Source organism: Vulpes vulpes, chromosome 4 (assembly GCF_048418805.1).
Source record: "Vulpes vulpes isolate BD-2025 chromosome 4, VulVul3, whole genome shotgun sequence".
NCBI lineage: Eukaryota > Metazoa > Chordata > Mammalia > Carnivora > Canidae > Vulpes > Vulpes vulpes.
Window position 1 is genome coordinate 2702587 of NC_132783.1, and position 27815 is coordinate 2730401.

General features: G+C 35.7%; 1 protein-coding gene across 3 annotated transcripts; it reads right to left on the reverse strand.

The window, feature by feature from the left end:
• ELMOD2 (ELMO domain containing 2) lies at positions 1-26130 on the reverse strand. Of its 3 annotated transcripts, none has more exons than XM_026018454.2 (9): positions 25970-26130; positions 25043-25207; positions 22471-22499; positions 14285-14382; positions 13903-14032; positions 11386-11519; positions 7418-7486; positions 6495-6628; positions 1-3581 (listed from the first exon to the last, which is right to left on the reverse strand). In XM_026018454.2, the coding sequence occupies exons 2-9, from the start codon at positions 25182-25184 to the stop codon at positions 3436-3438; spliced, it is 882 nt and encodes a 293-aa protein (XP_025874239.1). In that variant the 5' UTR covers positions 25185-25207; positions 25970-26130; the 3' UTR covers positions 1-3435. The 3 variants fall into 3 exon arrangements, with proteins under 3 accessions (XP_025874239.1, XP_072611298.1, XP_072611299.1); XM_072755197.1 differs by lacking the exon at positions 25970-26130 and adding an exon at positions 25549-25711; XM_072755198.1 differs by lacking the exon at positions 25970-26130 and adding an exon at positions 25603-25710.
• Positions 26131-27815: the final 1685 nt, after the last annotated feature.

The window sequence follows — 27815 nt, forward strand, 5'->3', positions numbered from 1 at the left end:
ACAATTTTGACACATTTTTTATTTGTTCACAACATTCCGAACAAAATGACATCACATTTCGACTATTGCTTTTACATAAGAAGTTAATTGTTTTATCCAAAGTAGACAAAAATCTATTTCTTTAAGTTGCCAACCAGCACTTTTTCCCCCAGGGAAAGCCACTGCTTATTTTTTGAATACATTAACAGAAACATAGATTTGCCCTATAATTTAAAAAAAAAAAATCGCCCTATAATAGTTGGGTCTTACCTGAACTACATTTAAATTTTTTTGTCAAAAGCTGAAGCCAGAAAAAGACAAAACAAAACAAAACAAGCTCATTCATGATTTCTCTCAGATGTTTAAGTCCATTAATCTTTGTTAATAATCTGCTTGTGTGGAGAGGTTCATAAATGCGAAAAAGGAAAGTAAGCCTCTCCAGACTTGTTCACAGAGAAGCTGGGTGGACCATTTATCCTGAGGAAATAGCTGCTGGACCCCAATCGTTAATTCAAGGAGGATAATAAACATTATTACTCTCCAAGCCAAACCTCTTCTGTTCTGAGCCATCACAGTGTGTGATCTTTCCTGCTCTGGCAATGAGCATTCCGCTTTTCACTCATGTAATCCTGCTCCTTTGAGCAAATCTTTGAACAAGTTCAATTTCACTGAATACAAAGGGGAGAAACAGTACATAAACAGTTATTAATACTGGAATAAAAATGGAGACTACATATGTTTTTCACATAGAAAAATACATACAAATCCAAGTAGTTGTTAAAGTAGAAAAAAAGCAGGAAGGGCATTTTGAAGGAAAAGATCTTGTTTTCTCAACTGGTGCCAGTAAGACACTGATTTTATATCTAACTATCCCACCATATTTATATACAAAGAGAGGCTGGTCTAGGGTCACTGGTATCCCGGTATCCCCTGATTTCTCTTATTTCCTTAAAGATTGTCTTTCAGAACATATTTGAACCACAACCAGTGTAATTATTTTCTTACACTATTCTTGTCACTGGCACACTCTCTTCGACCTGGCACATACAAAAATTCTTTTCGGTATCGATTCACTTTTCTGATGCTAAAGCAAACATAATTTTCCTGCTACTTCAAACCTATCACTACTTTGGTATTTTATTCATTATTACAGAAACAGGTAAGATTCTAAATATGGATTTTTAAGACTACATAAAATTCTAACATACATAAGTTGAAAGCAAGGAAAAGTAGGAAGGTACACACAATTATGTTTTTCTTTTCATGTATGTCACTATGTTACATTCTAATCTACAAGTGGGGACACTTAGCTTGGCTTCCAGACTATCAAACATTAGAATTTATTGGTAGCTTTTAGACCAATTCACTACAGGACTTCTGAAATGGTTACTGATTATTTTAAGCAAAAACAGGACAATATCTATATTGTACAAACAGAGATGATTTAAAGAACATATTATTGACCAAACTTTCTAATGACATTCTTAAAGTTTTTTTTCCTCCCTAGAAGGGGAAAAATTTACTTAAAAAATTTCCCCTTCCACAGTTGGATCATTCTTTATGAGGCATACTGACAAAGGTTTACATCAGTTCAAGACCTCAGCTTTGAAAAATTAAAATATGAGTATTTTCAGCATGAAAATTAAAAAACTAACAGAATTGCTTTCCATGTAAGAGTAAACACTTCTATAGAAAACGAACTTTAATGGTTAGCACCTGATCCTTACCAGGATTTTGCTACATTTCCTATAACTCTAGAGCTGGATAATAAAGCATTGAAAACACTAAAAAAAAAAAAAAAAAAAAAAATTAAGATAATCCCAAGATTGAGAGGTCTCCTATAAGAAACCAATTTTTAAATTCCTGTGATACTCAGACACTAAACCACCATGTTTATAATGAAATGAACCCAATTTTTAAAAGTTTTATCCTGTTGAGAAAATAACAGTTTTAATGCTGGGCTTTCAATGTACGTGCTAAACAGCACTGCTTCTGTATTTTTCCACTCGGATATCTTTTTTATCGCTCTTCTCTTTGGCAAGTTTGCAGAGAGAAGTCTGTCAATAGACATGAACAAATACTGCAAGTCTCGGGCTGTGTTATACCATGTGAGTCAGTCCTTAAACACTTGATATATATACCATGTTAAAAGATGTGCTCTTATGTTTAAATAATGTCTTTAACAGGCTGGTTTCTGTAGGATTTAAGAAGAACTTAGTTATCAGACAAATTATCTTTAAACCTTTCTAGTTTTGCTAAGAGTACAAATCTCTAAAACACAAAAGGAAGAAATTATTCCCAATAAAATCTCATCATTATATAATCCTTGATAGCACTTGATGCCCTCCTGAGATTTGAGAATAAAGCTATACGAAATGCACAGTCATCATCCTCAGGCTACTTTAGAATCCCACAGACCATTAACGCAAAGAATACCCATAAAATCGCACACCATTATCTAGAAACACTATGGAGGCAAAGCAAAAAGAAGCAACAGTTAACAGTAAGTAAAACAAACCAACAGTGTTTAACGGGTATTTTTAAAAAGCTTTAAGTTTTCCTTTTGTTTAAGTTCAAAGACAGCTTTATTGGAATAGCCACTGTCCTTTGAATACAGTCAAGATTTTCTTAGCAAATACACCTCTTTTTCATAAACACTCACAGGTAGAGAAGCCTCATAAAAGGCCCCACACCAAGCACTAACTACAGTCCTTTTCCTCGTACAACTGATTGAAAAGCAAATACTGAAGATGACAAAATGCCTTTAAGTTTTAAAATACCACTGTGATATTTTCAAGTGTGGTATTTAACAACAGAAAGGTAGTCACCAATACTGTCATTCTTTCATTATCTATAATGCTAAATAATCAGAGAAAACAAAGGGGAAGAGGTCATGATTCTTTATCCTGTCTGACATATCTATGCTTTTTGCTACTAATGAAGCAACATTAGGACATGTGATTGAGATGCAAACAAAGAAAGCCATGAAGAACTACTCTCCCTGTTAATTAACCGAGGAAGAAAACAAGACGAAGGAAATAGACAATCACTTCCAAACTAAAACACAAGAAAACTTCAGAGTTCTGTAAAGAGACTGACTTGATAGCTACAACACATAAAAATGAAAACCGATTTTTACACATTTTAATCGACCAATTTAATACAAATACCTGATTTATACTTTTACACTAAATGGGCTAAGTCCCAAGTTCCAAACTGTAGTTCACAGGCCTCTACAGAAGGATCTTTGGAAGGATAAGGTACCTTTGGAGAACAGTGTATAAACGACTGTAAACATACACTGATTGTCCACTAGCTTTCTTAAATAGAATTTCTGAAATATTTTTGTAGGAAATTATATATAAGGAGTGTAATTGATCAGATAATTTCTATTACAACATATAAATTCTGTTGTGTGTGCAAAATGTGGTAGAAATAGAAGATACTATGGATGATTCATATTTTTAAAGTAAGTGATACATTACAATCCAGTAAGAGTCCTTTAATCTTTTCATGAAACTTCTCTCTATACATGTTGAAATACATAATGCTTTCTGGCTTTTCTTCAAACCAAAACTTGTCAAATTCATAGACAAGGTAACCTGCAGTTAAAGAAAAATAAAACATAAATACAGTGCTCAAGGAAATCACAACGAAAACATCTCATTTTAAAGTGCAGAACCATCCTTTAAATTCCACATTAAGTTATAATAGTCAGACCCTAGGACCCAGCAATTGCACTACTAGATATTTATCCAAAGGATAAAAAAATAGTGATCTGAAGGGGCACGTGCACCCCAACATTTACAGCAGCAAAGTCCACAATAGCCAAACTATGGAAAGAGCTCAGATGTCCATCGACAGACAAATGGATAAAGATGTGGTACATATATACAATGGATATTACCCAGCCATCAAAAAGAATGAAATCTTGCCCTTTGCAATGACATGGATGGAACTAGAGGGTGTTACGCTAAGCAAAATAAATCAGAGAAAAAAAACAAATACCATATGATTTCACTCATATGTGGAATTTAAGAAATAAAACAGATGAACACAGGAGAAAGGAAGGAAAAATAAAGTGAGATGAAAATAGAGAGGGAGACAAACCATAAGAGACTCTTAACCACAGGAAAAAACTGAAGGGCTGCTAGACAGGACTTGGGCGGGGGGACAGGGTAACTGGGTGATGGGCATTAAGGAGGGCAGGTGATGTGATGAGCACTGGGGGTTATATGCAACTGATGAGTCACTAAATTCTACCCCTGAAACTATTAATACACTATATGTTCACTAAATTGAATTTAAATTAAAAAATTTTAAAAAGAGATACAATAATCACAAATTATATTAATAAACTACTAGAAACCTGGAAAACCTCATAAGAAATATTTTTGTATGTTCAAAATAAGAAGAAATGTCAATAAAATATTTAGTATATTTACTATTTGCCTCAAATATCAATAAAATCCCTCAAATGTTAAGAGGTGTATGTATAGTACTGTCAAAAGATACCTTGAGAATAGGAAAAAAAGCTATCCCCAGAGACCTCTGAAACACAAATATGAAAGTAACGAGAAAACATGAGACAAGGTAAAGTGTACATGAAAGCTGTTTTCTACTTGATTTATAAATCTAATTCTTTGCTTAGGCAGTAATGAAAAGCAGTTTTGGGCTTAGGTGGCTCAGTTGGTTAAGCGTCCAACTCTTGATCTCAGCTCAGGTCTTGATATGGTCATGAGTTCAAGCCCTGCATTGGGCTCCACGCCTAGCCATGGAAACCACTTTTTTTTAAAAAGGGGCAATTTAAAGGACTTACGTGAATGGTAAATAGCTAAAACAGAATAGCCAAAAATACTGATATAAAAGTACCATAAAGTTTGGATAGATGTCTTATTTTTCATACTACCCGGATTATTATTATCCCTAGTGCCCAGAACAACAACTGACTGACTGACTGAATGAATGAATGAATGAATGAATGGGAGGTCCGATAGCAGGTCCCTAGTCTGATAGGGATACTCCAAAAGAGAAGGAAAGAATAATGAAATGGACAACTGAAGAAACAAAATCTCTGGTAAGACTTCCCAAAGAAGGTCATGTCTAAATTGAGATTGGAAAGACAAGTAGTTATGACCTGGACAGAAAGAAGCAGATGGGGGTTCCAGGCAGAGTGAAAGGTCCAGTCAAGAGGGAGCATAATGCATCTGTACAACTAAAAGGCCAGTGTGCCCACATTTCAGGCTAGGGGCAGTTGGTGTTTGGCAGAAAAATGAACCTGGAGAGGTTACCAAGGTAGGGATTACGAAAGGCCTTGTAATGGAACTTTTTGAAGAATTGCAGGCAGTGGAGCAAAATGATTCGATTTCCATTTTAAATCCTTCTATCTGCAATGTGGAGAAGAAACTGGAAGAAGGTCATCACAGACAGACTCCTGAAAAAGTTATTACTGTAACCTAGTATCAAAGGTCTCCTCCTGCACAATTACAATGGGGGGGAGGGGGAGTAGACAAAGGCAAGAGCAAGTCAGCAAGTGACCAACCCGGAACAAGGAGTTAAGTGAAGACAGGGAAGGTTGCAGGAAGGGGAGACCTGGACGACACCTTCAATGATGGAGATGAAGAAGTTATGATTTGCCCATTTATTACCTAGCTAGTTTCCTGCATCCTGCCAACATGCAAAATGGCATTCGGAACACACAAAAAGATCAAGAAAAGAAGAATATGAAACTAAGCTAGGTTTACATTCTTTGCTTCTGAGCAATAACTTCACAAGTTCATTTAATTAAACCTTCAGTGTACAAATATCACCGCAAGAGAAGTTAATGGAACAGTGGTAATAATGACTGCATTAGGAACAGTTATTAAGTACCTCTGACCTAACACAAGGAAACCTCATCTTGAAAAGGGGAGGTGGTTGTAGGGTAGAGATGCTCCTTTAAATTAAATTTCCTTACAAGACTAACAAAATAACCTGTGAATGGTCTGTCCTTGACTCAGTAGCATTCACTAACCAGTATTCAAGAGGTAAAATTCATTTTACAATTGACTGGAAAAACTGCGTACATCCTAAATTTACATATATGTGAAAAAACCGTCTTGCTGAAATTTTTTAAGGACAAATATATAAACTGCTTATAAAAACACCCTTAGGGACTCATCTTCCATTATTTCCCTGTTTTTCTTTTTCTTTTCTTTTTCTTTTTTTCTTTTTTTTTTTACGATTTATTTATTAGAGACAGATAGAGTGCACGAGCAGAGAAGGGGACAGAAAATCCTCAAGTGGACTCTGCCCAGCATGGAGCCACACATGGGGCTTGATCTCACAACCCTGAGATCATGACCTGAGCTGAAACCAAGAGTCAGATGCTTAACCAACTGAACCACCCAGGCACCTCCATTATTATTTCCCTGTTTTACAAAGATTCTAAATAATAAAATGACAAGCATAAATTATATATTTAATAGAGACATTATATCTAGAAATATCTAGTTTTAACTCATTTTAATACTCACAATAAAACTGATGAAAGTGTTCCATCGTTGGTATACCAGGAACAAAGTTGTAGAGATGAAACTTCAGAGCTTCACTCTTCAGCAAGCTATAAGCCATCTCGGTAAGGTTGATTCCAACTATTGCATAAGAATACCTATGTCAGAAACATTACCAGTTATACCAGCTAGCCAAATAGCTCATAAAATAACTTTAAAATCCTGCAAGAAATTAGTGAAAAACCACTTTGATCCATTTCTAATACAGTATTCGTTTAACAATAATCTCTACCTATTAAAAAAAAATAAACCAGAATAGATAGAAGATTTTTGTTCTTTTAGATGCTGTTGATTTTCTGGATATATATACGAGGGAATAATGAAGCTTTGGTCGTTCAAATACCAAAAACCAAAATCCTTAAAAAAAAAAAGAAAAAGAGTACACTCTCATTGGTTTTTAAAACACAGTTGGTAATCTGACATTTTCTCCTCCATTATCAGGGTATTTATTTTTATGAGATAATATTGTTATAATGTTTTTTCAAAGGAAGGTATCATTAGAATATAAAAATAGAATAATAATGATAAAGCCGATAGACCTTCAATTGCATTTCATTTTACAATTTTCAAAACTATTTCTCATTTTCCTATTTCTATGTCACAAAGCTATTTCCTATTCTGAAATCTATTCAAGAAACTTTAGGAAAGTTCCTTACCTCCATTTTATAGACAAACTATATCTTGCGACAAAAATATATTAAAATAATACAAAATTGGTTTATAAGATTTTGCTTTAAAAATAATGTATCATGTAATATCTTTTACAAAGTCATTAGTAAAAATAATCTCATTTAAAAAATACCTTGAAATACTTTCAAATTTAGATAATCCAATCAACATTTTTTAAAATTCAAGAAGTTAAAGTTTCTTTGATATACCCAGCTTACCCTAATTTTGGATGATTTGAACGGGAAAGAATCTGGTGAGCTTCACTGGTATAATTTTCACTGAAATACCTTGAAAAAGTTTAATAATAAAATTAATATATGTTATTCAAATTGAAGATATCCAGAAGAAATTTAAAAAGCTACTGACTATTAAGATGATAGTCCCACTACTGACACAATCATCTCAATCTCCATCTCTAATCACTTGAGTGACTTGGAAATGCTGTGAATCAAAATTTAATTCTGAGAAATCAGGTCTATCTAGTTAGTACAGGACATGGGCCCTTGGCAATGCTTTAAAATATTTTAAAAATAAATGATTTAACAAGAAACTTTCTGCTTACCTTTAAAACAAAATCTAGTTTTTTGTTATCTTACTTTTTCTTATTTTATTTAAATTCAGTTAACATATAGCAGCATATCATTAGTTTCAGATGTAGAGTTCAGTGATTCATCAGTTGCATATAACACCCAGTGCTCATCACATCATGTGCCCTCCTTAGTGCCCATCACCCAATTACCCCCTCCCCCCACCTCCCTTCCCTCCTGTCCAGCAACCCTCAGGTTGTTTCCTACATAGTTAACAGCCTCTCATGGTTTCTCTCCCTCTCTGATGTCATCTTATTTTATTTTTCCCTCCCTTCCCTTATAATCCTCTGTTTTTGTTTCCTAAACTCCACATGAGTGATACCAAATTTGCTGTTATTTTAAATTTTCTATAAAATAGTCCATGTGTACCTGTTAGGACATTCATCCTTTCCCCTTGGTATATTCCTTCTTTTGTAATTTAAATATATATTATTTAACACCATTTTCTGTGCACAGAGAGGAAACTCCATAACCTTTCTTTTGCACTAAACTTTTGCACTAACTTTTCTTTTTCACTTGATCAGTGGTATAATTAAAATGCTGGCCATAAAACAGAAGTATTAGCAGGTACAACAGAAGAATATATAAATCTATTTGTAGGCTCATACATCCCGTTGGCTTATACTAATGCAACTTCTTTGAGTTCTTAAAGATAGAGATTAAATCTTCTTCACCTCAGTACACCGTACTCATGCACATATACATACACGATGACTGACTGGATGTTTATATGAAGATAAGTAGAATAAAAAGTGGATTTCCATGGCTCATTTAAATTTTAGAGGGCACAATTGTTGAAATTTTCATAAAGCATAGAAATTTCTAACCAAATTTTCCTACAGATTTCCTTCCCTAGATTAACACAACAGGCTTCCATTTTTCTTTACTGGCTGATTTTCAGACCATTAAAACAAGGGCTGTTAATTTAGAAGTCCATGAATGAAGACTCATTCATGAATGAGGGGGTATCCATGAACTACCTGAAATTACACATAAATTTTTCTGCGTGTACATTTTCTGGGGAGAGAACATACAAAATTCTCACTAGATTGTCAAAGGGATCTGTAACTCCCTAAACAAGAAAAAGTCCTGTTTTAGCACAATGCTTTCCTTACATACACTAATTTTTCTACTTTATCCCTAGTTTGGCTCTAAGGATATCCTTACTAAACTATTTGTATTTCTTTTTTTATATATGATACTCCTAATACAATTTAGTATTACATTAATATTTCAATAATCAAGCTACTCTTAAAATATTGTCTGTAACACCGAACAATTTTTAATTTCCTTGATGAACTTAATCAAACCCTATCTTAACAGCACCTATGAAAAACGAACATCTTTGCAATACGGCAAACTATTCTTTACAATAATCCATACTGGGTTCCCTCCTTCCTTACCGCCTGCTTGCCTTCCATCTTTCTCCTTCCTTCCCATCCCTTTTCCCTTCCTACATACATTTTTGGGCTTAATTAGCATATTCTTCTACTCACCTCTTCTATTTCCTCATCTATTCAGCTTTCTTCTGTCTCTCCTGATTTCATTTTCTGTACAATATCCTTTTTTTTCTACACCTGCCTCAACATTCAGTGCCTAGGGCACCGTTATCAAACTACCAGCTATTCTTCAAAGCAACAAAATATCTCAAGAGATTAGATGACAAAGGCCACGAAAGTTAAAAAATAAATCACATAGGGAATCTGAAGAGCTTGTCCGCTTCTCGACTGTATCTTTACTTTGACCCTGAAGATGCATAGCTCCCTACACAGGACAACAAACATAATTATAGAGGAATCCGAGCCAGTTTTTCATGTTTTCAACCATCTCTAGTATATCACCAGCAATAAAATGTAACTACTAATACATATGAGTCTTGGTCATTTTTCAAATTAGTAGATACTAACGCTAAATAAAATATCTGTAAATCATTTTAATGTCTATTAGAATCCTTTACCATAGTCTTGAATCAAATCCTACTAACTTATTTAAATTTTAAGCTACATTAAATTCTCCTCTGGCAAATGCTGAAAAATCTTAATTTCTTAAAAAAAGAGTAAGAAGCAAGGTTATTCATAAAAGAAAAGATACAATATGGGGTGACTGGGTGGCTCAGTCAGTTAAGGGTCCAACACTTCATTTCAGCTCAGGTCATGATATCAGGGTTGTGAGATTGAGCCCCAAGACTGGGCTCCACATGGAGCCTACTTACAATTCTCTCTCCCTCTCCCTCTGTCCAACCCCTCACACGTTCTCTCTTAAAAAATAAAAAATAATAAAAAATAAAAAAAGGAAACATCAGAATAGTGTAGAGTAAACTGAGGTTCAATATCTGTGATTGCAAGTACCAGAATAAAGACGGTCTTTAAAGGCTAAGAACAAAGAATCTATGTGTTCTGAAAAACAATGAGTTTTAAAATATTTTATAATTTTTCCAAGTGGAAACAAACTGCATTTATTCTACTTCAATTCCATATTCTAATTCAATTCCAACTGGAAGTTTATCAAAGTAGAATCTCAGTTTTTGTAATTATTTTTAATTTTTTTTTAAGATTTATTTGAGACAGACAGAGAGAGAGAGAAAGAGAGAGAACATGAGGGGGAGGGGAGAGGGAGAATCAGACTCCCCTGAGTGGGGAGCCCAATGCACAGCTTGATCCCAGGTTCTGAGATCATGACCTGAGCCAAAGCTGGATGCTTAACCAACTGAGTCACCTAGGCGATACTTACAAGGAATCTTTATACTTATAAAATTTAGGTATTACAGAAAATTAAATACTTTTGTAAATGGAAAAAACTGTAGATACTGAAACCCTATTATGTCTTCTATTTTCCCCCAAAATAGCTTTATCCATACAGATCTAGTCATTTTTTTTCTCAATATAACAATTTAACAGTTTTAAGACTAATTTTTTCACAGTAGCAATTATGCAAACTTTGCTAATGGTTAGGTTTCCCATTCTAGGCATTTTATAGTCTATAAATCAATTTATGGACAGACTCTAACTGAAATCTTTTCATTTTCATATCCACATCCTACTAATCTTCCAGTTTATTTTCTAGAATAGTTTTGGTCATCAATTCTGATTTTAATTACATATTTTGGGATGACTTATGTGCCCAAGCATGAGTATTGAAGGAGAAAAAAAAAAAGGAAGTTCATATAGGCTCTGAAAATTCAGGGCTTTAGATAATTTATCACAGATGGTGAAGAATAAGTGTGAAGAGACTTTATTAGTATCAAGTTATATTTCCCAAAACAGAATTAGAGAGCCTAGAGAGAAGAGGCAAGATGATAAAATAATTAAGAAAAGAGTATACATAATTCCTTAAGAGGTATCAGAAAGGGGGTCAGAAAGAGAAAGAAGAAAGATATCAGTAAGTAAAGAAATCACACACACACACACACACACACACACACACACACACACTGTTTCCAATGTCTTCATATTGTTGCCAGCACATTAGTGCCAGCACATTTAAGCACTGCTAAAATTCAGAGATAGCGGGAAACACCTAAATCAATTCTTATTAGAATTTAATATTGGAGGTTACATGTAATCTCATTTAGAGAAGAAGAAAAAGTTTATTTCACTTACACAAGATTGATTAATCCAAGTATGCCCATGCCTCTGAAGTCTGTTTTGGGATCATCACCCTGGAAACCAATGTCAGCCCACTGCTTGGAGATTCTAGCCTTCAACTTTTTTGTAGGCATTAGAAGATTCCAAAGCTGTACAAACATACTTCCATATTACAAATAATAGTAGTATTCTTAATTTCCTAAGACATTTTTCTTCTCATAGCTAACATACAACTAAGTTGAATGCTTTCAATTAAACAGCTTTAGTAGACAAAACAGAGGTTCAACACAGACTATATGTAGAGAACTTTTTCAATTACCCTAAAAAATGCAGCACACTTATTCCAATTTAAAAGGCTAATATAAAGAATAGTGGATTTGGAAAAAGTGACAAGTATACAGAAATCTAAAACAATGAGAAATCTTTGTTTACTAAGTAATATATACCAGGAGTGGTAAACTGCCTCCTTACGGAAAAAAACGAACAACAAAAAACAGTGTTAGGCACTTGGCCCTTGGCTCAAACACTACATACATAAGTAGGCTCCACTCTAGTGGTGGGTCATTAGTCCCTAAAGAGAAGAAGGGAGATGGAAAGAATCATTAAGAAATAAGACTGATAGTATTTCAATCCATATGATTATTTTACAAATTTTCATAATTTTAAAATAAAATAATATGGCTTGGTTTTAAGTATGTTCCTTAAGACTGAGGGTTTAAGAACAGCAATTGAATATTAGCAACAAACTAACCAATACAAAACAAAGTTTAAAAAATTTAATCATTTTCTAAATTCAACACCACAAGTCATCAAACAAAACAGACTTACAAAAGTTGATTAAAAAGTTTGTGAATATCTGCAGAACAGAAATACTTGCATTTTTTTTTCCATTTCACTACCATTTCAGGCATTGTTGAGTAAAGGACTCCTAATGAAAGGAGTATCCTGTCACCTAAAATAAAATGTGAAGACTTGTGACCTTACTTTAAGACAGGGTCAGGATTCTGGCCCTGAAGCTAATCCAATCATTAGACTGGGTTTTTATCTGGTCCCTTCTCTTTTTACTAACACATTAGCGTCTCTCCCTGAGTTCTCGGCAAGAGGCTGGATCATACCAGTGATAGTGCCTCAGTGATGTGGGGAGAGACACAATAAGACCAGCTATAGTCAAGGTTAACACACATACATATCGAATTTCTGGGTTTTGCGCCCCTGGGGATTCTGATGAGGCAAAGGTGGAACCTTAAATTCTAAATATTAAGACACTGGTTAACTTAGTGAAGGTCGTTACGCTTTAAGAAACTACCTATGGATTTAAGAAACTACACTTTGAGAAACACGGACCTACTTAAGGCTTTACCCACAGAGCCTGCGGAGTATGTGCAGTGGCTGCGTGATTCACGCCCAGCAAATGACTCTTTACCTTTAAAACTGAGTCCCGTAATGAATCAACAAGATAAAAATTCCCTGGACTGAAATGTTAGGATTTATATCTTACCCCTTCTAAAGGGAAGGTATCGTGCAGAAAGGGTCAGAAGTTAAGGGAATAATGGTTAACAATGAGGATATAAATGGTGGTCAACCCCCAGTGAGGGCCAGGCACCATTCTAAAACTTTAAATATAAAGGGTCGGTCCACACCAACAGCCCCCTGAGGTATTTTCATTCTCATTTTACAAAATCAAGTTTTATTTTTAATTTTAAAATTAGGTGAGGTGTATATCTATACTTTTTCAGAAAAAAGGTGTTTTTTTTTTAAAAAAAAACTTATCTGTCTCTTACTGTTAGATATTACCAATGTCTTTCCACAACATTTTTAGATATAACAAACTCTTAACTCCAAGTCCAATGTGCTATGTTCTTTGATTTTAACCATTTAAAAATAAAATTGGCTCAAAAGCAAATTATTTCATTTCCCCTTGGCCTCAGAATCCTCATCCCTTAAATTAAAATGAAGGTGATAGACTAGATGATCTAGAAAGCTTACAATAATCTCTAGTTTTGGCCTCTCACTGAACTTATGTATTTATACTTTAGAAATAAAAAATAGGAAAATTCAAATTTAATTTTAGTACCTTCTTAAGCTTTAAATCTATCGTGACATTACTTGGCAATTCATACTCTGTAAATCCCAAAATACTTGATCTAATAATATGAAAAGGGACAGCCATGTTTACAATTTGAAAGTAAGCTGAAAAAAAAAAATGCCTAACGTATACGAGCAGTTTATATAAAAGTAAGGGAACCTCTGAAGCTTGCGGACTCATCAGTTGAAAAGATCTCTGTTAATAAGTTTATAATTTATTTCAGAAGTAAAAGCATTAAGAGAAAATCTACGAGTATATATTTCAATGAGGCTTATCAGAAAATCATAAAAATAGTTAACTCAAAATCTTTCACCAACATAGTAAGGGGCAAAGAAACTGGATGACTGTAGAAGAGCCTCTAGAATTGGCACACTGACTTTACTAGCTCAAGTCTGATTTATTTTTCCAGTGTCTACTAACTCCAAATACAGAAAACAAAAATTTACCTTAAGAAGCAGCTTTTCATGTTGGAGGTTTTCAGAATCATATGGTCTTTTCCTGACACTTTCTACATCCAAATAGAGCTGTTTATAACCGGATATCTGCAGCAAGCATGCCTTCATACAAATTTTAAAGCTGAAAATGAGAAAGTTATTATTTTTAAAAATCATACCTTCTTATCACAATAAAATAGTGCCATCCATAGCTTGTGGTTCATATGTCTATTTAGAAAGCATTTCCTCAATTCCTCATCCAGTAGAAGTGAAAGGGTTGAACTGGATGATCTCTATAACTGTTTCACGGCTTCAATGTCTTACAACGATGTGCGATCCCCACACCTCACAGTAAAAGGGTACAATAAGAGAGAACACCATAAAAAGAGCATACCTGGCATCCTTCTCAGGGTTAATATTCTTTTCCTTCATTATATCTTCTACGCATTTGTCCACTTCAGTCTGGACAACAAGTGTCGCTTTCTGCAAAATCTATTTATGTGAAAGAAAGCTGAATGAGAAAAATCTCTTATAGCTGAAACAGAACAATGAGTTTGGGGGTGTTTAGTCAACTTTACAATGCATATATTAAAATGCAAAATGAAACCAAATTTGTTTCACTAGGGCTAAAATCATACACCCATCCATACATACAAGAGAAACAGCATGATGTATCAAGATGAAGGCTTCCTCAACTGAGAAGCAACAGGTTCTCAACTGATAAGTTCTTAACAAATCACCATAGTGGGTGTATGGAGCAGATACTTTCTCTAAAATTTTTAAATTACATATACGTGTACAAAAATATTAATGCAGAAGTCAAAAAACTTTTAAAGTCAGAAGAGCAAAAGGAAGAAAACTCAAATATTATTGTAATTATTTACCACCACCAGGGACAGCCACTGGTAACCAATATCCTTAGTCTTTTTTCTATGCACATAAAACAGATTTCTTATATCGTATGTCCTATAAATGTCCCCTGGATCCTTTTTTTTTTCCAACAAAAAAGCAAGTTCAGGCTTTTCTTACCCTTAAGAAATTTCTTTGACTCTTCATCTTCTGTAAACTACCACTGAAATCCTCTTGGGTATCTCTTATAACTCCAGGCAAAATAATCTCATCATACCTGGGGTTATGTCTCTGCATATCCTGGGTCTTTCTTCTGGAATGTTCTCTCCCAATCACTAAACATATCAATGCTGCCCATTTTTAAGCTAGCTCACATACCAGGTCCAAGAAGCTTTCTCTGATTCTATTTCCCCCCCCCCCCCCACCGATTCTATTTAAATAGAATTAACCTCTCTTCTCTTAGAATTCCCATAATAATTTATCTATAACCTTTTGATGATCCTTTCTACTTTCTGTATTATAGTTACTGTTATATATTAAGTGGAAAATTTTTTGAGGACAGAGATTGCATCTAATTCATCTTTTCATATCCTGCATGTAAAAGATAATTGACAACTGTTAAACGGAGATATTTAATAGATAAAAACCTTAAGGCAACTGTTTCAGTAAAAGACATGTACAGTAATGCATACGATGATTTAAAAGAAGGAAGAAAAGGAAGGAAAGAAAAAGAAGATTCCTCAAAGTAAATTAAAAAGTGAGAAGGAAAATCATCAAAGACTAACAGTCAGTAAGGATACACATACGGTCAACAAGGTCCAGTTGGTCAAATCCTGAGGTAAAGGTAACCTTTACTGTGGATAGAAACCTTTTGTCTCCTAAAACATGAAAAACCTGGTCAAATATCACCTCCTTTTGTGAAGCCTTCCTCGGCCCTGCAGTTAGCTACTCTCTTTTATGCTCATACTCAGTGAACGAGCACTTACTACACTATATTTACTTACTTTTACATATTCGCCACCAGGCTTTGTCTTATTTACTCTTACATTATGGATGAATAAATAACCGATTGAACGAACTTGCTCAAGTCTACATAAACTTAGAGACAGAATTCAGATTAGGAATGTCTAGTCTCTCGGCAAATACTTTTTTCCTAAAGACACTATTCTGTGACTTTCAATTTTTTTTATTTAAGATTTTATTTATTTGAGAGAGAGAGAGAGCATACAAGAGAGAACATGAGCAGGGCAGGGTAGTGGGGGGCAGAGGAAGAAGGAGACCCCTCCCTGAGCAGGGAGCCCAATGCAGGGCTCATCCCAGGACCCTGAATCATGACCCAAGCCAAAGGCAGACACTTAACGGACAGGTAGGTGCCCCAACTTTGTTCTTTTAGTAGATTACTTGGGTTATAATAGATACCTTACATTTCTATATAGGCTTTAAAATGATCTTGTCACTTTCTTCAAAAATAGCCTGCTGGGATTCTGACTGGAATTACACTGAATCCATAGATCAATTTGGGAATGAACATCTTAGCAACACTGTCTTCCAATTGATGGCTACCATGTATTTTTCCCCCCTTTAACCTAAGGAAAAGGAGTTCTAGTACAGAAGTCTTGTGTAGCTTTCACTAATCACTGAATATTTTATGTTTTTGAATGCTACTATAAGTAGTAGTCTTCTTTTGTTTTCCAAAAGTTTGTTGTTAAGTTACAGAAACAGATTGTGTCCTGAGATACTGCTAAATTCATATATTAATAATGCTAATCATTTTTGTAGATTTCTCAGGGTTCTCTGTACTCACAAACTATGTCATCTGTTAATAAAGTTTTCTTTCTTTTCCAACCATTATGTTTTAGATTTCTTAAGGCTGAAAAAAAATCAAAGAACCATCTTTGCCTTGTTTCCAATTCATGGTGGGAGCATTCAATATTTCGGTATTATACATCACATCAGCTGCATAGTTTTCACAGGTGGTCTTTATTAGGATGAAGAAGTTCTTTCTATTCCTAGCTGAGTTTTTAATCATGAATAGGTATTGAGTTCTGTCCAAATAGTTCTTCAGTGTCTACTGAAATGATCTTATTTTTCTCATTTACTTTGTTAATGTGGTGAGTTACATTCATTGACTCTGAAAACTCAATTGTGATGTATTAGCTTTTTTGTAGATAACTGAGATCAATTTGTTAATGAAGAATTTTTGCATCTGCGTTCATGAAGGATACTGCTTTATAATTTTCATTTATCAGACTGTCCTTGTCTGGTTTAGTAAGAGGGTCATACTGGCTTTGCAAAATGTGTTTTTTCCTAGGAGTTTAGGTAATAGTGGTATTATTTCTTCTTAAATGTTTGAAAGGAATTCACTAGTAAAAAGAAGGGTTTTGGTGCAAAAATTTTTAATTACAAATTCCATTTGTTAGGTATATAGCTATTTATATTTTTAAATTTCTTTTTGTGTTTTGATAAATGGTCTTTTTCAAAGACTTTGCCTCTTTCATCTAAGCTACAGAATTTATTGGCATAATACTATTCACAGAATCCCCTTATACTTTTAATGATTGTAGTCTGATACCTACTCTATCATTCCTGAGATTGGTAATTTGGGTTTTCTCTTTCTTGATCAGTGTTGCTAGAGGGTTATTAATATCACTAAGAATCAAATCTTTCCAAAGAATCAAGTTTTGAGTTTGTTATTTCCTATTTTTTGTCTGTTTACCATTTTGTTAAACTTTTGTGTTTTTATTATATTCTTTCTTCTATTTACTTTGGGTATAATTTGCCCTCTTCTGGTTTAAGGTGTAAGCACAGATCATTGATTTGAGGCCTGAAAACTTAGTTCAAATTTTTTTTTTAAATGTCCCTTGTGAGTTCTTTTCTGATCCATGAGTTAAATTTTTAAATTTCCATATATTTGGGGATTTTCGAGGTCTCACACTTTTCTTATTTCTAAGTAAGTACAATGGAGACAGAAAATATACTCCGTATAAGTTCAAGCCTTTGAAATGTATTGAGACTAATTTAAAGACCCATATATTGATGATGTAGATGAATGTTCCACATGTACTTGAGAATGTGTGTTTCACTGTCAGTTCGGTGTAGCATTCTATAAATGTTATTTAGCTTAAGACAGTTTAAAGTATTGTTCAAATAGTGTATGTTCCTTCTGATTTTTTTTTTTTGTCTTTTTGTACTGTCAATTACTGACAGAAGTATGTCAAAATTTCTAACTACGATTGTGGATTCATATATTACTCCCTTTACTTAAGTCAATTTTTGCTTCAATTATTTGGCAGCATTGTTAATAAGTGCATATACTTTTAATATTGTTATATTTTCTTGATAAATAAATCCTTGTATCATTACAAAAAAGATTTAGTCACTGGTCATATTCCAAGTTTATGTTTTCTGAAACAGAGTCAAAAAGGCTTTTTTATGTTTGTTTACATGGTGTATCCTTTTGCTTTTTATTTCTTTGTGTCTTTATGTTTAGAGTATATGTCTTGAAACAACATTCAGTTCATTGGGTCTTACTTTTTTATCCATCTGTCAATCTCTGGCTTATGCTCTAACTTTTTGGTAGGTCTTTGCTTCCTCAACAAAAATAAAATAGCAGCCTGGATGGAGGATAACATATAAACCATCACAACATTTTCTAAGTTCATTTTGAAGGCATATTCAATACTGGAATATATTGTACTTAAAGAATTTCTGAAGTCAGTAATTCTAAAACTTTCCTTTTTAACCTCAAACCATGTAGGCACCCAAAAACTGTTTTCCCAGCATCATTTACTTTATACTAAAGCAAAAGGAGGTATATGTGCTGCCAAAGTCAGCACTAAAGAAAAAGTAGGTAATAATAAAGAATAAGAGAATAAATATGAATCACTTATCATATAGTTTGAATTTTATATTGTACATATTTTATATTCAAAATATATATTTTATATATGCTTATGCATGTGATTTTTATGTAAAACAACATTTGATGAACATAAAAGTAAAATAACACCTACTTTGAGAGTAGGTTACAAGTTACTTGATGACACATATTCATGGGCAGCAAATATCAACAGTGGGTTTCACTATGCAAGCAAATTTGGGGAGATTATACATACAGAGTATGAACGTTTCATTTGTAAACCACAATACCTATGTGGTTGTATACTTAAAGTTAGGTACTTAAAGTCTAGCTTTTGCAAAATTAAAGACAAAGAAATATGCAAATGTACATCACTATATCATCGACTCAGAGACAACTAAACTGATGCCATAAAACTAATTTATTATTCAACAGCTAGAATGTTATTATTATTTAAAAGCTAAGAGAGCAGCTGCAATTGAAAAGCACAGCCAGTCAGAAACACTATTATACTGACAAAGTGTTCTTGCCCTAAATTTCAAATTTTCAAACACTTGCATATGCATTAGTACAGTGGAACTTTGCAACATTACCAAATATTACACAGCAGCCAGACTTGTTAGCACAATACTGAATTAGATTGCTCAAATTCCATTAAGATTTTCATTTTCATTTATAAGTTCTAAAGTTCAGTAACCCTTAATATACGATTAATAAGTAGTCCTTAGCCTAGAATACAAGCAAATGAGACTCAATTTTTAATAATCAAAGAATTTCCACCATTAAATAGTTCACAACCCAATAGGACCATACTATCACTGCTTTAGAGAATTGGCCTTGATAGATTAAAATCACTTTTATTCACAGCAATCATCAATAATGTTAAGTGTTTACATATCGTAGAAGTTTTTGTGAATATTTTAAACTTCTAAAAATCTTGTAGTATATATTGGTTCAGTCCCATTATCATCAATATTACTAGTAACTATTTGTTGGATACCTGTCATGTACTAGGCATTCTCTTAGACTGCTTTCATATTAGTATCTGTGATCCTGACAAATACATGGGTATTAAAGCTTCTTTTTATGAGGAGAAAATAAGTAACCTGCACAAAAGTCAAACTACTAGCAAGTGATAAAATCAGGATTTGAACCCTGACTTTTCTCAGACAGATAAAAAAGAAGATCAGGATTAACAGAAATACCACAAAATTAGAATTTGATTTTACTCTACAAAGCAAATGGAAATATACAAGTGAGATACAATACATACCAGAAATGATATGTTTAAATTGATGAGGACCCCTCCATTTATTTATTGATAAGTTCACCTCAGAGTTAAAACTTCATGAAAACAAAGCTTCTGTGATTTAATTAAGTAACTACCCATCTGTTGACCATCTCTTTTTTTAGTATGCCCTACATAACATTATCAGCAACCTATACTTTTTAGTAATAAAACTGTTTAACAATACAATTTTAATGTTTACTTTTCAAGTGGGTTTTTCAGTCAGTAAATCAGATAAAAAAGAATAAACATTCTATTTTTCTTTAACTCATTACCATGACCTTAAAGGTCCCAATGAAGTTTACCTGTACCTTCTCTAAATGCCTATGCATAATTACCTTCAACACTGTTCTTTATTTCTTTTGTATATCCCAAAGACCCTGTGAAATGCTGAACATATGGCACCACTCAAATCTTTGGTCAAGGGTTTGACCAAGGCACTAGAGTTCTTAAGAAGCAACATGTTATGTATGGTCCCACTTAAGTTTGGCATAATTATGCCACACATAAAATCTTATTCGTAAAATCTGTGACCAAAACCGTTGTTATAATCGGTTGTGGTGACAACAGTTACAGAGACAGCTGTGACTCTGAGTTGCTAGCTTCAGAACTTCTCTAGAGGTTCTTCCACAATTTATGACAGTTACTTTGCAAAAGTGCATCCTGAGTTTCAATTAATGAAAGGAACAATATGGGTGAATAAATCTTTAGAACCAGAAATTTAACTTTTTAGATCCCTACATTCTTATTAAAAAAAAAAAAAAAAAGAACAAAAATATTAATCATTCTCTAGGATTCTGAACAAAAGGACTCCAGACTCCTGTTCTCTGATATATATCCAAGTATATGAGTTATTCTTACCTTGACTATTCATAAAAGAAGACTGTTAACTAAATCAATAAGGCACTTATTTTATGGACCACTCCCCAGAACATAACTGATATGCTTGCAACATTCAATGATGTCCATTTTCTTTCTGGCATGAATTAGTAACTCATATCACTATCACTAGACAATGGCAAGTCAACAGTTTTTGATTGTTTTTTATCCACATTGTACATCTTGACCAAGTACAAACATATCTATGGATATCTAAAATATAAATAGATTCACACACACAGATAACTAAAATTAAAATTTTATAAAACAATATTTAACCTTATAACCAGTGTTTTCTGATTATTTTTCTTTAAGATTTTATTTTATTTATTTATTCATGAGAGACACACAGAGAGAGGCAGAGACACAGGCAGAGGGAGAAGCAGGCTCCATGCAAGGAGCCCAATGCAGGACTCGATCCTGGGACCCTGGGGTCATGACTTGAGCCGAAGGCAGATGCTCAAACGCTGAACCACCCAGGCATCCCTGATTATTTTCTATTCTATTCCTTTTGTGTTGTTTAATGCTGGCTGTGATCTACCATAGGATCTTAAACAATGATCTAGATGATTGTTTACCATACTCTACCTTGGCCATGCCAAATAATCCATACATATATAGGTAAAATTGTGAACTACTATAGAGAAGTATAGCATGTAGTAGATTGAATCATTGGTCCCAATATTTAACTTCCCTATAATTAAATTATATATTCACAGGTTTACCACGGCTTTATAGCGGGCACAGTGTATTTCTCTACTCCTTAACTTAGGCTGGCCACGTAATTTACTTTAACCAATAGAATGTTAATGGACATAACAGAAGGAAACTTCAGACATGTTTGTGTGGTTGGACATTCAATGATTTGCTGTGAAAAGAACATTCTCCAGGTACCCACTACATTTGCAACCTGGGTCCCATAATGACACAACTAGAACAGATCTGAATTACTTGAAGAAGAATCTGTCTAGCTGGCCCACAGATCATGACGCAAGAAATAAACAATGTACTGTTATATATGCCTCTGAGATTTTGTTTGTTACACAGCAAAAGCTACTAATAAGTAGTATGAGGTTATGATATATTTTGGATCAAAGGCACATGATTCAGGGTTTTTTTTTTTTAATAACTAAACAAAATGCTTTTTTCTCACCTAAGAATTTATCCAAAGGACACAAAGTTTTTGAGGTTTTCCTTCTAAGAACCTATTTCCCAAAGGCTATCAAGTTTTGAGGCAAACTTAAACAAAACGTCAGATAAGGACAAATTACTCAAATACTGTCTTTGTGCATGAGTGGCACACTAACACGCACACAGGAAATGTTTCAAAACTAAAAAAATACCTTTAAAGTGGGAAATTTCATGTAATTCTCTTTACAGCAAAGACTCTTCTAGTAGAACATTAAAAATAATTCGTTCGGGGATCCCTGGGTGGCGCAGTGGTTTGGCGCCTGCCTTTGGCCCAGGGCCTGATCCTGCAGACCCAGGATCGAATCCCACATCAGGCTCCCTGCATGGAGCCTGCTTCTCCCTCTGCCTGTGTCTCTGCCTTTCTCTCTGTCTCTCATGAATAAATAAATAAAATAATAATAATAATAATAATAATAATAATAATAATAATAATAAATTCATTCTATGGAGGCATTCTCTTAAAAATATCTCCAGGTTAAGTTTTTCTAGAATTACCACTTTGGTATAATCCTACCTTATTCTTGGAGTATGTCAAGGAATTTTCTGAAATAAAGAAAAAAAAAGAAAAAAGAATGTTACCACTTATTGTTTGTAAATTACTCGATATACAAAGAGTATAAATATAGAGCCAGTAATAAATCAATAGCACTAGAAGATAAAATTTCTTCATGTGTAACATACCAAACATTTTTAAATGTTATCCTCATAGTATAGGGAGCTAGGTATGATTCCAAGACCCTCAACTCAATTCAACACACCACAGCCAAAGAGGTGAGACCCTCCTAATTTTCCTAGGATCATGTTTCTGTGCGAATCCCCAAGGGTCTACTAATCACTGCAAATTCATTCACTGGGTGCCTCCCGGTAGCTTAGGCCCCAGAAACTCATCTAAAGACCTTATAAGGAAAGAGCTCTCTACAACATTTTCTTCACTTGTAGCTCTTCTGGAGTAAGCATTTAGATTTGAGGAGCCAGAGACTGAATCATACAATAACAAAGGGGCAAAAATGTTGAGACTTAGATTATATTGGCCAACTATCTTCTAACCAGACAAATAGCTTCTCCACTCCTGTCTTCTGTTTCAAGGACTACAGCTTTTTCTTAGACTATTTAAACTTTTTTTTTTCTGGCACATTTACCAAGTCTCTTTATTCTCAGCAATTTGAAAAATTCAAGAAAAATGGTTTTACCACCAATCAATGCCTATGTTCTTCCCCCATAGTATAAAGCGTAAACCATTACTACAGAGATTTCTTATCAAGAGGTACTTTGTTCTGAGGGCAGCCAAAAGGGCAAATCAAAAGAGCAGGCAGGAAATGAAGTCGGCCACAAAGTTGTGAAAAAACTAGGGAAGTAATTAAACTTCAATCATCCAGCTGCCCTGAGGCTTACTCCCTCCTTCTCTCTTATTCCTCCCACGTTGCCTTGGATACAGACACCCACTCCCCAGATCTCACCCGGGTGGAGTTCTTAATTGAAGTACACTTGTTGGACACAAAAGAGTAAAGATTTAGTTAAGTCATGATCTTCCCTGTGACACCGTGAACATGAACTGTGGCCAATCCCTGGTCTTCCTTACTCTGGTCCAAGAGTCCTCTCTCTCCTCTACCAGATTTCTCACTCCTCTGTGTTCTAATTTTAAGCGATATATTTACAACAAAGCATTGGGAGCTGATGAATTTGAAAGGTAAGAGAATGCTACTCTTCCGCAGAAATATGACGCGACCCAAGATGTGAGCCACGTGTGTAACTTTTAAAACTTTCTAGTAGCCCCATTGGAATAAAAGAAACACAGAAGTTTTATAGATTTTAACCCAGTATATCCCAAATATTACCATTTCAACATAGAATGAATATAAACAATTACTAATGAGGTATTTCTACATTCCTTTTTAAATCTAGTCTTTGAAACCCAGGGTGCATTTTATATTTCCACACATCTCAATCCACATCAATCCCATCTCCAGGGCCCATCAGCCTCATGTGGGTAACCGGCCATGACACTGGTCAGTGCAGACTTTGTGTAAGTCTCCACCAGGGATCACTGGATACCTGTTACTTTTCGTCCACGAATTACATTAAAGACTAAGAGACTGATGAAAGGTGCCGAATATAAAAATGGATCTAGATTTCAGATACTCCCTCTTCCCCCATCATTTCAAAGGAAGATTTCCAAGGGCCTAGAAATGGGAGAGGTTTTTCTTCTGGGAAATAGGTCGAAGCCATAATGTAAGGTACGACTGACGAATTTTGGGGGTGCCAGAGAAGATCATTCTTTGCACAGAAGTGGAATGGAGTCATGTTTCTCTCTCTACAAAATCATCGTTTTAGAACTGGAATCATTCGAAGCTAGATTTCAAAGGTCTAAAAATAAAACAAAATGAAATAAAATAAAATATAAAAAAATAAAATAAAATAATAAAAATAAAATAAATAAAATAAAAAGTAAATAAAATAAATAAAAATAAAATAAAAACAAAATAAAGTAAAAAATAAAAAATAAAATAAAATAAAGAAATAAAAAACAAAATAAAAAGTAAAAAATAAAATAAAAATAAAAAATAAAATAATAAATTAAAATAAAAATAAAATAAAAAATAAAAATAAAATAGAATAAAAAATAAAATAAAAAATAAAATAAAATAAAAAATAAAAATAAAATAAAAAAATAACATAAAAAATAAAATAAAATAAAATAAAAATAAAAAATAAAATTAAAAAATAAAAATTAAATAAAAGGTACAAAAATAAAATTAAATAAAAAATAAATATAAAATAAAAAAATAAAAAAATAAAAAATAAAATAAAATAAAAATAAAATTAAAAAATAAAATTAAAAAATAAAAATTAAATAAAAGGTACAAAAATAAAATTAAATAAAAATAAAAAATAAAATAAAAAATGAAATAAAATAAAATAAATAAAATATAAAATATAAAAATAAATAAAATAAAATCACTGTTTCTTGATCAGGATACACAAACGAGTACGTCTGTCACTGTGAATATGGAGGTGGAGGGGGGAGGGGAGAAAAAAAAGATTCATTCAGAGTTAAAATCGATGTATTCTTTTTCAGATGACATTACCTATCCTGTGCGTCCTTTGTGCACCTACATAGGTGTCAAAAATCCGTTGCAGTTCACACTTGCCAGTCATGTGTCGTAAGAGCCATTTCATCCAAAACCGAAAAAAGTGCCCATAGAAGAACTCCCACAAAGAAATAAACATGGTGTGTTTGTTTGTTTGTTTTCCTGGAGAAGGAAATATACGACAGATTTAATGACCTTAAATTAGATCTTAAAAGAAAAAAAAGAGAGAGATGCAGGTGATCCGACTGCTCAACTCCCGGACTGCGCATCTCAGGTCGCGGCGCTGGGCTGGCCGCGCAGCGGGATGCAGGAGGCGGGATGCAGGAGGCGGGATGCAGGATGCAGGATGCGGGATGCGGGATGCAGGAGGCGGGAAAGAGGTCGGGCGTCGGGGCAGCAAGCAGCGCTGCGAGGCGTTAGGCAGTGCAGGCCCCGACGCGTCGCCGCATCCAGGAACTGGCTGCAGAAACCCCACGACGCGGCCGCTCCGCTCCGTCCCCTACGTGCGCATCTCGCAGAAGAGCGGGGCGGAGGAGCCCCAGCGAGCGCGCCGACACCTGCGAGGGGCCCGCCCCGCCGCAGCTCCTGGGAGCCCGGGGCCCCTTCCATCGCCTCCGTCCCGCGCAGGAGAGCGCGGCGGCTCGTCCCCCCCCGCCCTCCCCGCTCCCGGCGGCTCCAGCGCGAAGGCACCGGGACAAAGGCAGCGCGGGGCCCCGGGGAGCCGCGGCGCGGAGCCCCCCCTTCCGGGGCCCCGGCCGAGCCCAGGGCGCGCAGGCGCGCTGCCGGCGGGGGGCGGGGCGGGGGACGCGCGGACTCGCACAAAGCCTCGCCGGCCCCGGGCGGCCCCGCGGGCTTCCTCGGGACGCCGCCGGGCGCGGCCGCACCGCAGCAGCGCGGCGCGAGAGGAAGAGAAACAGCAGCCACCTCACAGCAGCGGAAGAGCTACGGGGGAACGGGGGGAGCTGGAGCTGCCTCGGTTTCCCCAACTGCAGACGGCCGGCCGCGGAAACGACGCCGCTCGCGGGGCGCTCCCTGCAAGCACCGCGACCCGGAAGTCGGGGAGGGAGGGCCGGCCCCGAGGCCACGCCCCCGCGCCGCTCCCGCCACGCCGATTGGCCGGAGCTCCGCCAATCGCCGGCGCCCGGAGGAGGGCGCGCGGAGACGCGGGCGCGCGTGCTCGGCGTCCTGGGACGCCCGGCGGTTGCCTGGCAACGGCCACCCCGTCGGCCTCTCCAGACACCGACACCTTAGTCCCCTTGAACCCCGGGGGTGTGCGCTGATGGGAGCTGTGAGCTCCTCCTACACTCCCCGCTCGGGAGAAACAGCGTGCTTTCGGGAACTTTCGTAGCACCGATTGTGCAAAAGCACTTTGACCTGCAATTAATCTTAATCCTGCAAAGTGATTCTAATAGTCCTACCTTAAGGATGAAGAATCGGGATTTAGGTTTAATGATTTACCCATGCTATCCCTGCCCCCCCCCCCAAAAAAAAGGGCGGGGGGAGAGCTCTATATGTTGAGTAATGTTGAGTAAAGAAGTTTGGGCTTTGTTTTAAATTTAAGAGTATCTGGAGGGAGAGTATTCCAGACCTGCGAGTGCAAAGGCCTTGAATCAAGAGCATATTTCATCAGTGGGAGAAATAGCGAGGCCAGTGTGACTGGAGGAGGAAGAACAAGCGGAGAGTGCAATGTAAGTCCAAAGGACAACCTCCATTGAGAAACAACTTACTGCTAGCCACCCCACAGCTCCAGATCCCTCAACCCCTTTTCTCAAAAGCAACCAGTATTAGCTTCTTGTTTATACCTCCAGGAATGTTTTATGCAAGTGTGTATCTGTATATTCCCTGCATCGCTTTGCTAACACACATCGAAGCAGCAATATACACTTTTCCACACTTAAGCATTTTTCTTTTTTAAGATTTAATTTATTTATTCATGAGAGACACAGAAGGAGAGACCCAGGCAGAGGGAGAAGCAGGCTCCATGCAGGGAGCCCAACATGGGACTCGATCCCAGGACTCCAGGATCATGCCTTGCGCTGAAGGCGGGCGCTAAACTGCTGAGCCACCCCGGCTGCCCAACATTTTTTTTAAAAAGATGCTAATTGTGGAGCACCTGGATGGCTCAGTGGTTGAGCTGCTGCCTTTTGCTCAGGTCTTGAACCCTGGGGTCCTGGGTTCAAGAAACACATCTGGCTCCCCATAAGGACTCTGCTTCTGTCTCTGCCTCTCTCTGTGTGTCCCTCATGAATAAAGAAAATCCTTTTTTAAAAAATTTATTTATTTTTTTTAAGATTTTATTTATTTATTCATGAGAGACACACACACACACACACACACAGAGGCAGACAGAGGCAGAGGGAGAAGCAGGCTCCATGCAGGGAACCCGACGTAGGACTCGATCCCAGGTCTCCAGGATCACACCCCAGGCTGCAGGCGGCACTAAACTGCTGCACCACCAGGGCTGCCCCTCCTTTTTTTTTTTTTTTTTTTAAAGTGCTAATTGTAAAACAGGCAGGGGAAGCCCCATAGAAGCAACCAATCCCTCAACTTGGTAATAAAACCTAGACATGTACTATAATAATAAAATCATAGAATCTTAGACCTTGAAGGGAACTTAAAGATCATCTCCTTGAATACTTTTTTATTGTACACAAAAAGACTCAGAAAGGCAAAGTACACAACCAATTTGGCAAGTTAAGAAGTAGAAACAAACTTCTATTTCAAAGGTCTCTCAATTATGACACAAGATCTTTATATAATTGAAAATGAG